This window comes from Centruroides sculpturatus, unplaced genomic scaffold (genome assembly GCF_000671375.1).
Source record: "Centruroides sculpturatus isolate CEXI.00-Female unplaced genomic scaffold, Cexi_2.0 scaffold57, whole genome shotgun sequence".
NCBI lineage: Eukaryota > Metazoa > Arthropoda > Arachnida > Scorpiones > Buthidae > Centruroides > Centruroides sculpturatus.
Window position 1 is genome coordinate 101,022 of NW_019384382.1, and position 15,300 is coordinate 116,321.

Here is a 15,300-nt window from a genome sequence, read left to right on the forward strand (position 1 = left end):
GTGTACGTGTGCTGATCTTTGTAATTATAAATTGTGAATACATGTGACTAATATTATTTTCTTTTTTATTTTGTGCATGTTATAAGTTATAAATAAATATAAACAAACAACACTAACCCGATAACATTAAATCTAAATACCAAATTGATTAATTTACTGTGTTTTTGTTATTTCTTACTTCTGTTTTTAGGTATTTGTTATTCGGCCGAATAGTGATTAAATATTCGGTATTCGGCCAGATAGCGAAAAATAAGCCGAATACCAAATAGTAACCGAATATTCGTTACATCACTAATATATATATAAGTTTCTACATAATTAAATTACTAGATTTTTGCTAGGCTATAGTTAGGCAAAATGATTTCCTAGATGATTAAAATTGTCACATAAGATAACAAGCCTTGTAAAAATCCAACATTTTTTATTATATAATACAGTGGACTCTCCTACATCTGGATATCCAGATTGATTAAAGACAACCAAAAATTTTTGAAAATATTGTACACTTCTTAAAATCTTATCTTTCCATACTGCATTTTGTTCATCTTTTAATTTTCTTTTTATTAATTAAGGTTGCTTTGAAGTTCTTAGTTGAGCACAATGCATCAATCACCACTGACATGATAATGAGACATTAGTATGATTAAAGCCAAATGATTGATGGATTAGATTGTGCTATATTACCACTACTGTTAATAATTAAATGCTAAGTAATATTCATCGTTTATATTTGTACATTGGCATTATGTACCAGCTCATTAGCAACCAAGAACAAAATAAACCATTTTAACGCAATGCTTTCAAAATTAATTGTAATTATAAAAATAAATGTCGAAGTTAAAATAAACATGTTTTATATATAGAGTTGACATATATGTTACAGTCTTATTTAAAAATGATCACAGTCCCTTATCTAAATTTTTTTAATATCCAGATCACTCCCACTCACATTAGTTCAGATATGGAAGCCTCTATTGTACTTAGTAGATTCTAAAGATAGATTGTTTGTCTTTACTAAAAAAACATAAAAGCATAAAATACATAAAAACATAAAATTGAATATCTTTAATATTTNAACTACCGTGTTATATGGGGGTTACCTGTAATATGTAAAAATTTCATAATAAATAATAATTAATACTCCTGATTCTTATGTTTACATTTTTGAGTTAAACTTTCAAAGAAATCCAATGAATGAAAAAATTGATCATGATTAATAAAATGGCAGATTCATTGTTTCAAATCATGCAAATTGCCTTTTTTTGTATTGAATAAAATTTTGTAAATTATTTTTGATGAAGTTGTAGTGTTAAATGCTAATTTTGTGTAAGTTTGTGTTGACAAGTTTTACAATGTCACTTTTTCTACTTAACATTATTCTGGAAAAAAATGATATAAATAATGCATATTACAAGCCAAGTGATAAATGCAAATTAGTATATTAAAACTTAAATGATTTATTATATATGCTGCTGTAATTTTCAATTACTATGGCATAAGTACAGAACTGTATTTCATTTGGGATTATTTTTAACTCTATTGTAAGAAGAAACTCTACTTCTAACTTTTCATAAAAGTTTATATTTTTTAGTCAAAATTGGTAAATATTGAAAATTTGGATTGTTTTAAAAATAGAATATATTAATAAAAATAATGTATTCTATTTAAAAAATAATTAAAGTTTTCTATAGAAAACCCTATAAACAATTTTTACAGAATAAAAACAAATTTTTAATAAAGTATGTATATAAAGAAATTTAATAAAAATATATTTATAAAGAGGTGATTTCATGACAAACTTAATTATGAACAATTTAATCACTAAATGAGTCCATTATAATGTACTATAGTCATTATAATGGATTCATTCATTATAATGACTAAACATTAACTAAAACTTTTTAACTATTGATAATTCCTGGATATATGACATTCAGGGAATACAGTATCAATCTTTATTATAGATATTTGATATAAATGCAATATTTTACTTTAAGAGAAAAAATGTTACTTTTAAATATTTTTTCTCTATTTTTAAAACATGCTAACAAATGTAAAAATCCAATATTTCAATGTTTAGATATTGTATATCTTATAATAATAAACATTTTAGCCTAGAAATTCAGCTATTTTAATTAATAGAGGAGTTCAGTTAATAACTTAGCTATGTCTGAAAATAATCATAATGAAGCAATATTATGTTATGCATAAAATTTAAAAATAATTATTATTAATGTAAGGAAACTATTAATGCCCAAGGATATAGCAAAATAATTCAAACATAAAAGTGCTTTCATTTTTGAAAATTTTCTTGTACAACTTTTTTATTTAAATTTTGTTCAAGTTAAAATAACAGAAATGAATAGATTCATCTTTGATTACTTACTAAAAGAAATTAATAATTTTATTTTTTATTACTAATTTTCAGAAGAAAGAAAAAATAAAGACTAAATCCATAGAACAAGCTCTTCAACATTTTGATCATTTTTATTCTGGAATATTTAAAACAAAATGGCCTTCAATTCGATTAGCATTGCAATGTCCTTCAAAATACTGTGCTTTTGTGAATGCTTTCAGTGATGTTGAAAGCACAGTAAAAACACTTGAAGAATATGGTGCTATAAACTTAAATAATATATATAACAAAAATGTACAAAAGTGTCAAAAAGAATCAAATAAACAAGAGAATAAAGAAATAATCAGTTCTTCAGGAAACATTAACAACCCAGATGAAATTTTAGCTGAAGAAACAGATGATTTTATAGAAACTGATAATAAAACTGTTTATTCACCAGAAGCAAGTTATGTTGCTGAAGGAGAATATATCCCAGCAACTAAATTAAAATATGAAGAAGAAATTATTGATGAAAATGAGTATTTTTCTTTTTTAAAATCAGATTTGAGTTCAACTATAAATTCTGAAAGAGAGAGAAATACAAGCTTTCCCAAATCTTGGAATATTTATGTATATCCTAGAGGAAATATAGAGAACTTTCCTGCTCCCAAAAAGGATTCATTAGAACTTTTCAGTGAGTAAAGTTTCAATATCATTAGAAATATCCATAAATCTGCTGAAATGACTATATTAATTATTTTAGGCTATTATTTAATGGATGGAGCATCAATATTACCCGTTCTAGCTTTAAATCCTCAACCTGGAGAATTAATAGGTGATTTCTGTGCAGCACCTGGAGGAAAGACACTGGCTATATTATTTTCACTTCACTTTGGTAAGTTTTATATCATGCAAAATGGAAAATCCACCGTTTATTACATTATATAAACTTAATTAATATTTAAATCAAATAATTTTAAATATCATTTTTATAGCAAAACAATTATCCATTAAACTAAAAAAAAGTTACTCAAAAAACTCAAGAAAAAAATTTAAATTTATTCAATATTATATAGTACATAATGAAAAATAATTTTAGATAATCTGAAACACTCACCAATCCAAACAGGTTCATGTCAAGAAGTTTGGATTAGAAAGATTCTACTGTACAAAGAAGTTAAGTTCAGTATATTATAAATTTTCAGGTGCAAAAGGAATAGAATTATAATAGTTTTTAATTCTTGTAATTTTATTCTTTTGTTCCTAAAAATATTACAAGAAAGGTAATAAAACAGTCAAAAACTATTAAATGGTGACAAATATAAAAATATTAATGTATTTTAATTTTTTTAATAATAAACATTTTTTTCATTATGTATATATTAGTGTTGAAACGAATAGTATATTCGGCCTCAGGTCGAATACTGAATATTCAGCCAGGAGTGTGGCTGAATAGCCGAATATTCGGCCAAACTATTCGATTTGATTAACGCACATACGAAAATTGGTGCGCAAACCGCATTATGGCAAGGATCCTGCTCTCTATTGGTCCGCTATCACTACGCTTCACCAATCGCATTAATTCTTGACAGTTGTAGTGGACAGATAAGAGTGTCATGGCAGTATGTGATAAATGATGATATCAAATGTGGATAACAATGAAATGACCTACACAAGTAAATAACGGAAAAAGAACAGAGAAGGACCGCAAAAATGTGAAAATAAATATGAAATTGAGTTAATAGCATAATCGAACAAGTCGGCAGCTTATTACCGCAAAATTCGCGGCCACCAATGCCAAACAATTGCTGTCATAGACTTCGGAAAGCTAAATGCTTGTAATGAAAGTCACTTAGCGTGCGCAGGCGAAAGCCTGGGGCTATTCGGGCTACCAAGCTGTCTTGAATCAGTGAAATCATAACTGTGACTTATACCGACATCCTATCTGTCTCTTTTCATTGTTATTATTAGGCTATGAGTCACGTAATTGTAAAATGGGAAATCTATGACGGAAAAGTGACGAATCGAAAGTATCGTAAGCGCGTATATGATGTATGTATAGGCATACGTGGACTAGAGCGATAGAGGAAAGAGAAAGGGAAGAGCAAAGACGAGCTCTTAAAAAGAAGAATAGGCAGGATTTGACAGATGTGCGACGATTTTCGAACGAATAGGTGTGTACGTGTGCTGATCTTTGTAATTATAAATTGTGAATACATGTGACTAATATTATTTTCTTTTTTATTTTGTGCATGTTATAAGTTATAAATAAATATAAACAAACAACACTAACCCGATAACATTAAATCTAAATACCAAATTGATTAATTTACTGTGTTTTTGTTATTTCTTACTTCTGTTTTTAGGTATTTGTTATTCGGCCGAATAGTGATTAAATATTCGGTATTCGGCCAGATAGCGAAAAATAAGCCGAATACCAAATAGTAACCGAATATTCGTTACATCACTAATATATATATAAGTTTCTACATAATTAAATTACTAGATTTTTGCTAGGCTATAGTTAGGCAAAATGATTTCCTAGATGATTAAAATTGTCACATAAGATAACAAGCCTTGTAAAAATCCAACATTTTTTATTATATAATACAGTGGACTCTCCTACATCTGGATATCCAGATTGATTAAAGACAACCAAAAATTTTTGAAAATATTGTACACTTCTTAAAATCTTATCTTTCCATACTGCATTTTGTTCATCTTTTAATTTTCTTTTTATTAATTAAGGTTGCTTTGAAGTTCTTAGTTGAGCACAATGCATCAATCACCACTGACATGATAATGAGACATTAGTATGATTAAAGCCAAATGATTGATGGATTAGATTGTGCTATATTACCACTACTGTTAATAATTAAATGCTAAGTAATATTCATCGTTTATATTTGTACATTGGCATTATGTACCAGCTCATTAGCAACCAAGAACAAAATAAACCATTTTAACGCAATGCTTTCAAAATTAATTGTAATTATAAAAATAAATGTCGAAGTTAAAATAAACATGTTTTATATATAGAGTTGACATATATGTTACAGTCTTATTTAAAAATGATCACAGTCCCTTATCTAAATTTTTTTAATATCCAGATCACTCCCACTCACATTAGTTCAGATATGGAAGCCTCTATTGTACTTAGTAGATTCTAAAGATAGATTGTTTGTCTTTACTAAAAAAACATAAAAGCATAAAATACATAAAAACATAAAATTGAATATCTTTAATATTTAAATATAATATTTTATTCAACGTGTAGAATAATTTTATTTTGTTTGTCTTTATTCTAAAATGATGATAATGTTAGGTTGATAATGAAAAAACCAATTGGATAGCTTAAATAAACATTAAATTAAAATCATTTTTATAAATTAATATAACAACAATAAAAAAAAGCTGACAAGATCTCTTACTTGATTTTCCTGGCACTCAAACAGAAGAGTGAGAGTATGAGGAAGTAACTTTTAATTATACCACAATTAAAAGCTTAAAAGAAGTACAGTAGATCCCCCTATAAGACGGTAGATACGTTCCGTTCTTTATGAATCCAATTTTGTAGGAATCGCAGCCAATCACAGCCCGATAGGTGTGAAGTTTACAGACTAAGGCTGTTTGAAAGGTTTTCTTCTATAAAATTAACCGATTCTAGACTAATTCCACTCAACATTTCCAAAACACGTATAATTTTTTGGGAGTAATCCGTATAAACTACGTTATAAACAAAAAATTGTAGGACTACTTACCGAGTGTGCACCATTCGACATCGCAATTGCTCAAGCTTGTTTTCGTCGCGGAACAACTCAGCAAACTGCGGCCACGATTTCTGATGTTATTTTTCTGTGAAAACTTCGCTGAACTTTGGAGACATCATTAATATAAATAATTTTTATCGCCGTTTCTTTCACAAGAAATGTATAAAATTACAGTACTGTATTAGACTTATGGTACCTAATTTACATACTGTACAGACGATAGTTCGCCTAAACTCTCTGTAGCGTGGCGCCAGGCGGCGGAAAGCATTTATATAATTATAATAAAGTTACAATAAATTAAGTTAATATATAATTATATATACAGTACCTAATTTATATATAATTATATGTACAGACGAAACTAAACTCAATTTACCCGCCTAAACGTCCATAGCGTGGCGCTACGGACAGCGTGAAAGTAGTTCGGCTGCCCGATGACTATAGGATTATAATGATTATAGGAGTTTTTTTACCGTTGTGTACGGATACCGCCACAATTTTTTCGCCGTCTTATAGGAATCGTAATTATAGGAACCACTCTTATAGGGGGATCTGTAATTTTGTTGAATTATGATAAATTTCTCTATTTTTAAAACTTATTTAAGTTTAAAAAACAGTGATTATGGTTCAAAGTTAAAAGTTTGGTGTGGTGTCATTTGTTAAACAAGATTGTATTTAAAAATAATTTTTGTTATTAATTATTAAAAAAAGGCAAAAAGGTTAATTTTGTGGGTAGAGATGAGTTTTTAAAAAAGTTGTAAATGCCTATAAAAATAAAGTTTTCATTAAATATGAAAACTTTAATATATGATATGACATAGAAATGATCAAGATATGACATATGAATCCCTCTTCCCACTCTCTTGATCTTCAATTACCAAAATTTAAAAGCATCAATACCCTATATAAAGAAATAATACTGCCAACTTTTAAAATTTTTTGTTCTGAGTCCTGAGATATAATGAAAAATAGAAGCCAACACACACAGAATTTTGTAACAATTTTGGTTTTTTTTTTTTTAATATTTTTTGGCTCCTGGAATGTCAGACATTAAGAAATAAATAAAAATGGAGGGGTCAAAATTTGACCAATTATAGTAAAACCTCAATTTTNGTTTTTTTTTTTTTTAATATTTTTTGGCTCCTGGAATGTCAGACATTAAGAAATAAATAAAAATGGAGGGGTCAAAATTTGACCAATTATAGTAAAACCTCAATTTTATGCCAATTCAAAAGAGGATTGTTCTTTAAAAGTCAAACATCCATTATGTACTGTAATAAAGTAGATTTTCCAAATGCACATTCAAAAATTGACAATTTAGTTAATCTGTTTTTACTTACATAGATATGTTTGTGTAATTAAAATTAAATATGTATGAAAAGTTTAATTTCACAGAGAAAGTTTTTTATATGTATTATTGCTTATTAACTCAATGCAGTTCTGAGACCAATAAAGAAATATACAATTTAAATTAATATAAATAAGCAAACATTTTATGGAAAGTAAACTTTAATTGTATTTAATTAAGATTGGTAACTCTTGGATTTGAAAAAAAAATCTGTTAATTTAATTACATACGAAAAGTATTTTAAAATTAACAGGGTTTTCATTTTCCTGTATGATATATAGAAATTAACTTTTACTGTATCATACCTTCACTATATTAAATTTTATAACAACTGAGAAATTAAAATCTCTTAGATTTTTATAGCAGTGGAATCAGTTTCCTTTAGAAATATTTTGGTTATACAGTAGAAACAAAAGATTATTTTAAAAATTTAAATAATATGTTTAAAGTTATTTTAGTTTTCTTTTCAGTTTTGAATTGTGTTTTTGGTATTAATTTCTAAATAACTAAGAATTGGGGTAACTGAAAACTTTGGAATTTTATCTTTAGTTTTCCAATAAAAGTTTGGTTTGGTTTTATATAAGTAATCAAAAAATGATTCACTACTTTTGAAAATTAATTATAATTATCCAAATGTTCATTTATATAAATTTTAAAGTTCTATTTTAATAACAGTTGTTCTTTTTAACTTGTAACCTTACAATAAAGGTTTTTTAAAATGAATTTTTTACTATGAATTGTTATACTGAAGGGAGTGGGTTCACTTCCTTCAGTATAACAATCCTAGTCTAGTCCTACTCAACATAAAGGAGTAGAAGCATGTTTCTTAGTGTAGTTAGTTAGATACAAATTTTCACATTTTTTTCTTTCATTTTGCTAAGTATTCAATATTGCATGTAGAAATATATAGTAGAAAAAAATTTGATGTCCAGTAATAATCTGATGTGCTAATACTCCATGAAAGGAATTTGTTTGAAAATTTGCTATACAACATTGCATAATCTAAATTTTATTGTGCTGAGCAAACATTGCTTCATTAGAGCTAGCATGTATGTTTGGAGTTCAGTAATGTGCATGAGTTTTTTCTTACTGACTGTTCTTTTTGACATAACAATGAAAGGACAGCACACCAAGAAGCAGTTCAACAGGTTTCTCATTCTTGGAATATGTATACAGAAACAATTGGTAATCTAGCAATAATCTAGTCTTAGTCCCATAGGTACTGTACCAAATTAATGAACTTCTGTTGTAATGATTTATGTATATATGTCATTCAGATTGGAATACTAATAGGGGAAAATATTTGATTTGCTTTCTCTTGCTGATAGAGAAGGTTAAATTGTAATATTTTACTTATACTTTTTATTAATAACAAACTATACCATCAGATTTTAATCAGTCTAATTATTTCAATTAATTATAAAGATATGTAATTTAGACGAATTGTAGGAAATTAAGCTACCATATTTTTGCACTCTTATATGTGAAAATCACTTGTTTTCTCATTTTTGAAACATACAAGTCGACCCCCCCTATAACGCGGCAGATACATTCTGCTTTATAAGAATTTCGCATTGTAGGAATCCTTAAATACGTGAGCCAATCACAGCCCATCACGTGTGCAGTTTACGGACTATGATTGTTTGAAAGGTTTTCTTCCATAAAATTAATTGATTCTAGACTAATTTGACTCAACACTTCCAAAACATGTATAATTTTTTGGGAATAATCTGTATAAACTATGCTATAAACAAAAAATTGTAGGATTACTTACCGAGTGTGCACCATTCGACGACGCCATTACTTAAGGTTGTTTTTGTCGTGGAGCACGCACCAAACAGTGGCCGCGTTTTCTGATAAGTTATTTTTCTGTAAAAAATTCGTTGAACTTTGGAGACATTAATAGAAATAATTTTTATGGCCATTGAATAAGAAATGTTTTTTTCACAAGAAATGTATAAAATTACAGTACTGTATTAGACTTANAAAAATTTAAATAATATGTTTAAAGTTATTTTAGTTTTCTTTTCAGTTTTGAATTGTGTTTTTGGTATTAATTTCTAAATAACTAAGAATTGGGGTAACTGAAAACTTTGGAATTTTATCTTTAGTTTTCCAATAAAAGTTTGGTTTGGTTTTATATAAGTAATCAAAAAATGATTCACTACTTTTGAAAATTAATTATAATTATCCAAATGTTCATTTATATAAATTTTAAAGTTCTATTTTAATAACAGTTGTTCTTTTTAACTTGTAACCTTACAATAAAGGTTTTTTAAAATGAATTTTTTACTATGAATTGTTATACTGAAGGGAGTGGGTTCACTTCCTTCAGTATAACAATCCTAGTCTAGTCCTACTCAACATAAAGGAGTAGAAGCATGTTTCTTAGTGTAGTTAGTTAGATACAAATTTTCACATTTTTTTCTTTCATTTTGCTAAGTATTCAATATTGCATGTAGAAATATATAGTAGAAAAAAATTTGATGTCCAGTAATAATCTGATGTGCTAATACTCCATGAAAGGAATTTGTTTGAAAATTTGCTATACAACATTGCATAATCTAAATTTTATTGTGCTGAGCAAACATTGCTTCATTAGAGCTAGCATGTATGTTTGGAGTTCAGTAATGTGCATGAGTTTTTTCTTACTGACTGTTCTTTTTGACATAACAATGAAAGGACAGCACACCAAGAAGCAGTTCAACAGGTTTCTCATTCTTGGAATATGTATACAGAAACAATTGGTAATCTAGCAATAATCTAGTCTTAGTCCCATAGGTACTGTACCAAATTAATGAACTTCTGTTGTAATGATTTATGTATATATGTCATTCAGATTGGAATACTAATAGGGGAAAATATTTGATTTGCTTTCTCTTGCTGATAGAGAAGGTTAAATTGTAATATTTTACTTATACTTTTTATTAATAACAAACTATACCATCAGATTTTAATCAGTCTAATTATTTCAATTAATTATAAAGATATGTAATTTAGACGAATTGTAGGAAATTAAGCTACCATATTTTTGCACTCTTATATGTGAAAATCACTTGTTTTCTCATTTTTGAAACATACAAGTCGACCCCCCCTATAACGCGGCAGATACATTCTGCTTTATAAGAATTTCGCATTGTAGGAATCCTTAAATACGTGAGCCAATCACAGCCCATCACGTGTGCAGTTTACGGACTATGATTGTTTGAAAGGTTTTCTTCCATAAAATTAATTGATTCTAGACTAATTTGACTCAACACTTCCAAAACATGTATAATTTTTTGGGAATAATCTGTATAAACTATGCTATAAACAAAAAATTGTAGGATTACTTACCGAGTGTGCACCATTCGACGACGCCATTACTTAAGGTTGTTTTTGTCGTGGAGCACGCACCAAACAGTGGCCGCGTTTTCTGATAAGTTATTTTTCTGTAAAAAATTCGTTGAACTTTGGAGACATTAATAGAAATAATTTTTATGGCCATTGAATAAGAAATGTTTTTTTCACAAGAAATGTATAAAATTACAGTGCTGTATTAGACTTACAGTACCTAATTTAGGTCTATATACTGTACAGACGATAGTAAACTCAACTTGCCCGCCTAAAATCTCCGTAGCATGGCGCTGAACGATGGAAAGTAGTTTGGCTGCTCGTTTGCGATGACTATTGTGATGACGTTTTACCGCATTTTACGAGTCTTTTTAGCGTCCTTATACGAATACAGTCGCAATTTTTCGCCACGATATACAAATCCGCATTATTTGAACCCACATTATAGGGGGTCAACTGTATATCCTATTTTACCTAAAAGAGAACACATCAATGAAAGACTGTATGCCAGCTTGTTTTGGCTTATAAGAGCATTGCACTACTGTGTCCATGTAAATTAAATGTAAATATTCTGATGCAGTAATATTTCAGTGACATCTATGTAGTAACTATTATTAAAAATAAAAAAATGTTTTTGATATTATAAAAGTATTTTTAAAAATAGTGAGTTTTTATAGGTACTTTGTGGAGGTACTGTACATAACTGGGCAACAGAAACTTAGAAATTTTTGTACACTTAGCAAGCATATGATTTGACAGATATTATTTTATTTATTTATTTATTTGTAAATATTGGTAAAATATATGTAAATATAAATATGGTTAAGACTTACGAAGTATGAGTTATAAGTTACGAGCTATTTCCAACTTAGGAAAAGGAAATGCTTTTGTTGAATAACATACTGTAGCATTGTTAATTATTTTATATCAAAACAGTTAGCAAAGCATGTCAAAGAAAAGCAGTTCTTCAAAAACAAATTCTTTTGAAGAACTTTTATACTTTTTTGTTTTAATTTATATTGTATTTAATTTATAACGTAATGTATTTTTAGTTTTTATGTAATTGTTGTCTTTGTTTTTACATATATTTGGATTTTCGGAGGTAGATATCAACTGTCCTTCAAGACTTTTTATTTACTTGTAAAAATAAATAAATAAATTCGGTATGTAATCTTTATAAATATGTTTGTTAATTACAGAATCATTCTTTCAACTCATAAATTTAAATATTTTTTAAGAAATGAGTTAATTGTTTCTTAAAAAATATTATTTAAATTTACCATGTAGCAGATTAATTAAAAAGAATAGTGATTTTTATAAAGAAAACAAAAAAAAATTGTATTTTATCTATTCTTCATCTTTTATTTTATCGCCCAGATATCTGGCACCCAGTTAGCGATAGCCCAGTTGACAGTGTCCCATCCCCTTTGTCTTAATATGGTGCTAATTTTGTCTTATTATAAGAGCATGCTCTTAGATGTGGGAAAATACAAATTTAATGATTAGAAATAAATTAATTTAGAATATTCTAAAAGAATATGTCAGTGAGCTCTGTCTGATCTTTGTCAGTGAATAACATATATGGTTATAAAAGATATAACCATATATGTTATTCACTGACAAAGATCAGACAGAGCTCCAAGTAGAATTGGCAATGCAGCTGCATAGTAAACAATGTTGTGAGTTCAGGTCTTACTCTGCATTGTTCCTTTTTTCCAGAATAATCTAATTAATTAATTTCTAATTATTAAATTTAATATAAGATGTGGCTTAACTGCTGCGTACCTTTAGTCCAAATTATGTAATATCTGCATAATTAGTTAGCCATATTATAGCCTGATGATAGCCTGAAATCCAATGGTATTGTATATTTACCACTACTTGCTATAGGTATCCTAATTATACTTTTTTTTTTTTTTCTGTGTTGAGTTCTTTGTGAATATGTACAAAGTTTTAATTTTTTTTTTTAATTAAATAAATAGAAAATTAATGTGTATATCCAATAAATATATTCAGTTAAATTTATAACTAATTAATTCTTTAGAATGAAAAGTATTTATAAAATAAGTATTTTGTTAATGAAATTTTTTGAAAATTTATTTAATATGAATTTATTGATAAAATATAATTAACTAATATGTTATTTATGTAGGAAAATTAATATGCAATGACATTAGCAAAATTCGATTAAATCGACTTGTATCAGTTTTAAATCAATATATTCCTTCACTTAATATCCTCAATGAAAGAGTTGAAATTACTAATTTGGATGCTAGGAAAGTAGTAGATAAAAGTTTTGATAAGGTAAAGTACTTTGATTAAATTATGAATTGTTTTGTAACTAATTTTTATATTTGGTGGTCTTTTATGAAATTTTTGTTTTATATCATTTTAAGATGCAGAAATAAAATTATGTTGTTTGTACTGTATTTTAAAACAATATGAAATTTTGTATTCTAATATGGTGTTTTATGTTATTTGTACAAAATAACATGTCAGAAATAGCTGATCATTTGATTGGGATATCTAGTTGTTGAACAGATCTAAATAAATTTATTTGAAGATCATTAATTTATATTTATTGAAATTCAAAAAGTTTAATTAATTGTAAATATTTTATAATGCACACTATTAACTTATTGTCAGATATTGCTTGATGTACCATGTACGAATGATCGACTTTCAGTCACTGATGTTGACAATAATATCTTCTCTTCAAGAAGAATTACTGAAAGAATAAAAATGCCTCAGTTGCAGATGGAAATATTAAGGTATTATTTTTTTATCAATTTATAATACTGTATTTACTAAAATTAATTTTGAGATTTGTTATAGTGCTGGTTTACAATCTCTGAGAGTTGATGGATCAGTTGTTTATTCAACATGTTCTTTATCACCTATTCAGAATGATGGAGTCATTCATATGGCACTTTCTCATTTTCATGAAAAAACAAATAAAGAATTCATTATTAAAGATTTAACTGATACTTTCAAGCCTTTTATCAAAGTAATGAAAATTTGGAACTGTAAATATGGAAAACTTATATTGCCATTTCTTCCCTTAAATTATGGGCCAATGTATATTTGTAAAATAACTAGAATTAAATAAACTTTTTTTATATAGCTTACTTTGTGTCATTTAGTCTGATAAATCATTTAAAATTGATCTTATTTTCAACTATTTACACTTTTACATGTTTAATTATATGAGTTCATCTTTCTTCATTACAAATGAAATATTTCTAAAATCTTTGAAAACTCATAATTATGGTAAATTACCATATTTTCTTTTTATTTAATAATATATATAAGCTGTCATCTGTGTGTGTATGTGAATTCTTTATAACTCCTGCTATTTTTGTCCAATCCAGATGACATTTTGGTTATATTCGTTTTATGTACTGTCAGAAAGTATAGATTACTTATTTTGCAGAAATATTAGCTGTAGGATAAATGTTTTATCAATTTCAGATCTGTGATCACGTTTACATTGCAATGACCATGAGACATTCATGCTCAATGAGAAAATTTCCCTTAAGTTGCATTTTTAAATATTTTTGACAAATGGTATATTTTAAACTTATGGCTATCTTTTTAAAGTTTAAATTTAATGAAATATCATGTTGCTTCTACAATAAAAAAAAAAAACAACTTCTTATGACCAGTCTATTATCCAATCAGAAGTAACAATGTAAATAGCCTGCTATTTAAAATTATTGTGCATTAACTATGCTTCAATTGGCAGTATAGGCTACTTAATTTGCAGAAACATTAGCTATTCTTGAATTTCTTGAAATCTGTATTCTCAATTCTTCAATATCTACTTTCTCATAAAAAGTATTCCATCATGCTTGGCAGAAGAATTTCTAGTTATGTTAGAATATTCAAAATTACTGTGAAAAAATATTAGCATAGACTAAATTGCAAATTAAGCAAATGACCAAGAAATAACTTTTTGATGTCATTCAATTCATTAAAATTGACTCAAATCAAATGACATGAAAATGAAAGATTAAAGATTGTTATAGAGTAAGATGAATATGAAAAATATTTCAATGGAAGTCAGATCAAAATTAATCCATGATATACCATATGCATTATTGCTTTTCTTTTAGATCCACAGTGCCCAACTTTTTTGTTTATACACCATATTTATTATGGGCACTTATGTCTTGAGTCAGGACATTCACAAAAATAAGAAAGACTCAGACTAAGAAAAAAAGATTATTTCTAGTACAGTAGACCCCCCTATAACACTTAGATACGTTCCACGCTAATCGAATTTTACGTTATAGGAATGATTAAATACATGATCCAATCGCAGCCCGATAGGTGGGAACTTTACGGACTAAGGCTGTTCGAAAGGTTTTCTTCTATAAAATTAACTGATTCTAGACTAATTCGACTCAACATTTCCAAAACACGTATAATTTTTTGGGAGTAATCCGTATAAACTATGCTATAAACAAAAAATTATAGGATTACTTACCGAGTGTGTACCGTTCGACTACGCC

General features: G+C 27.4%; 1 protein-coding gene across 1 annotated transcript in view; it reads left to right on the forward strand.

Annotated features, from left to right (window-relative positions):
* Positions 1–13,914, forward strand: part of LOC111617913 (5-methylcytosine rRNA methyltransferase NSUN4-like) — a 15,097-nt gene extending 1,183 nt beyond the window's left edge. Inside the window, exons 2-6 of the mRNA XM_023359278.1 lie at positions 2,393–3,029; positions 3,099–3,230; positions 12,939–13,090; positions 13,433–13,557; positions 13,622–13,914. Coding sequence (XP_023215046.1) covers positions 2,393–3,029; positions 3,099–3,230; positions 12,939–13,090; positions 13,433–13,557; positions 13,622–13,895 — 1,320 coding nt within the window. The 3' untranslated portion in view covers positions 13,896–13,914. The remainder of the gene's footprint in view (positions 1–2,392; positions 3,030–3,098; positions 3,231–12,938; positions 13,091–13,432; positions 13,558–13,621) is intronic.
* Positions 13,915–15,300: the final 1,386 nt, after the last annotated feature.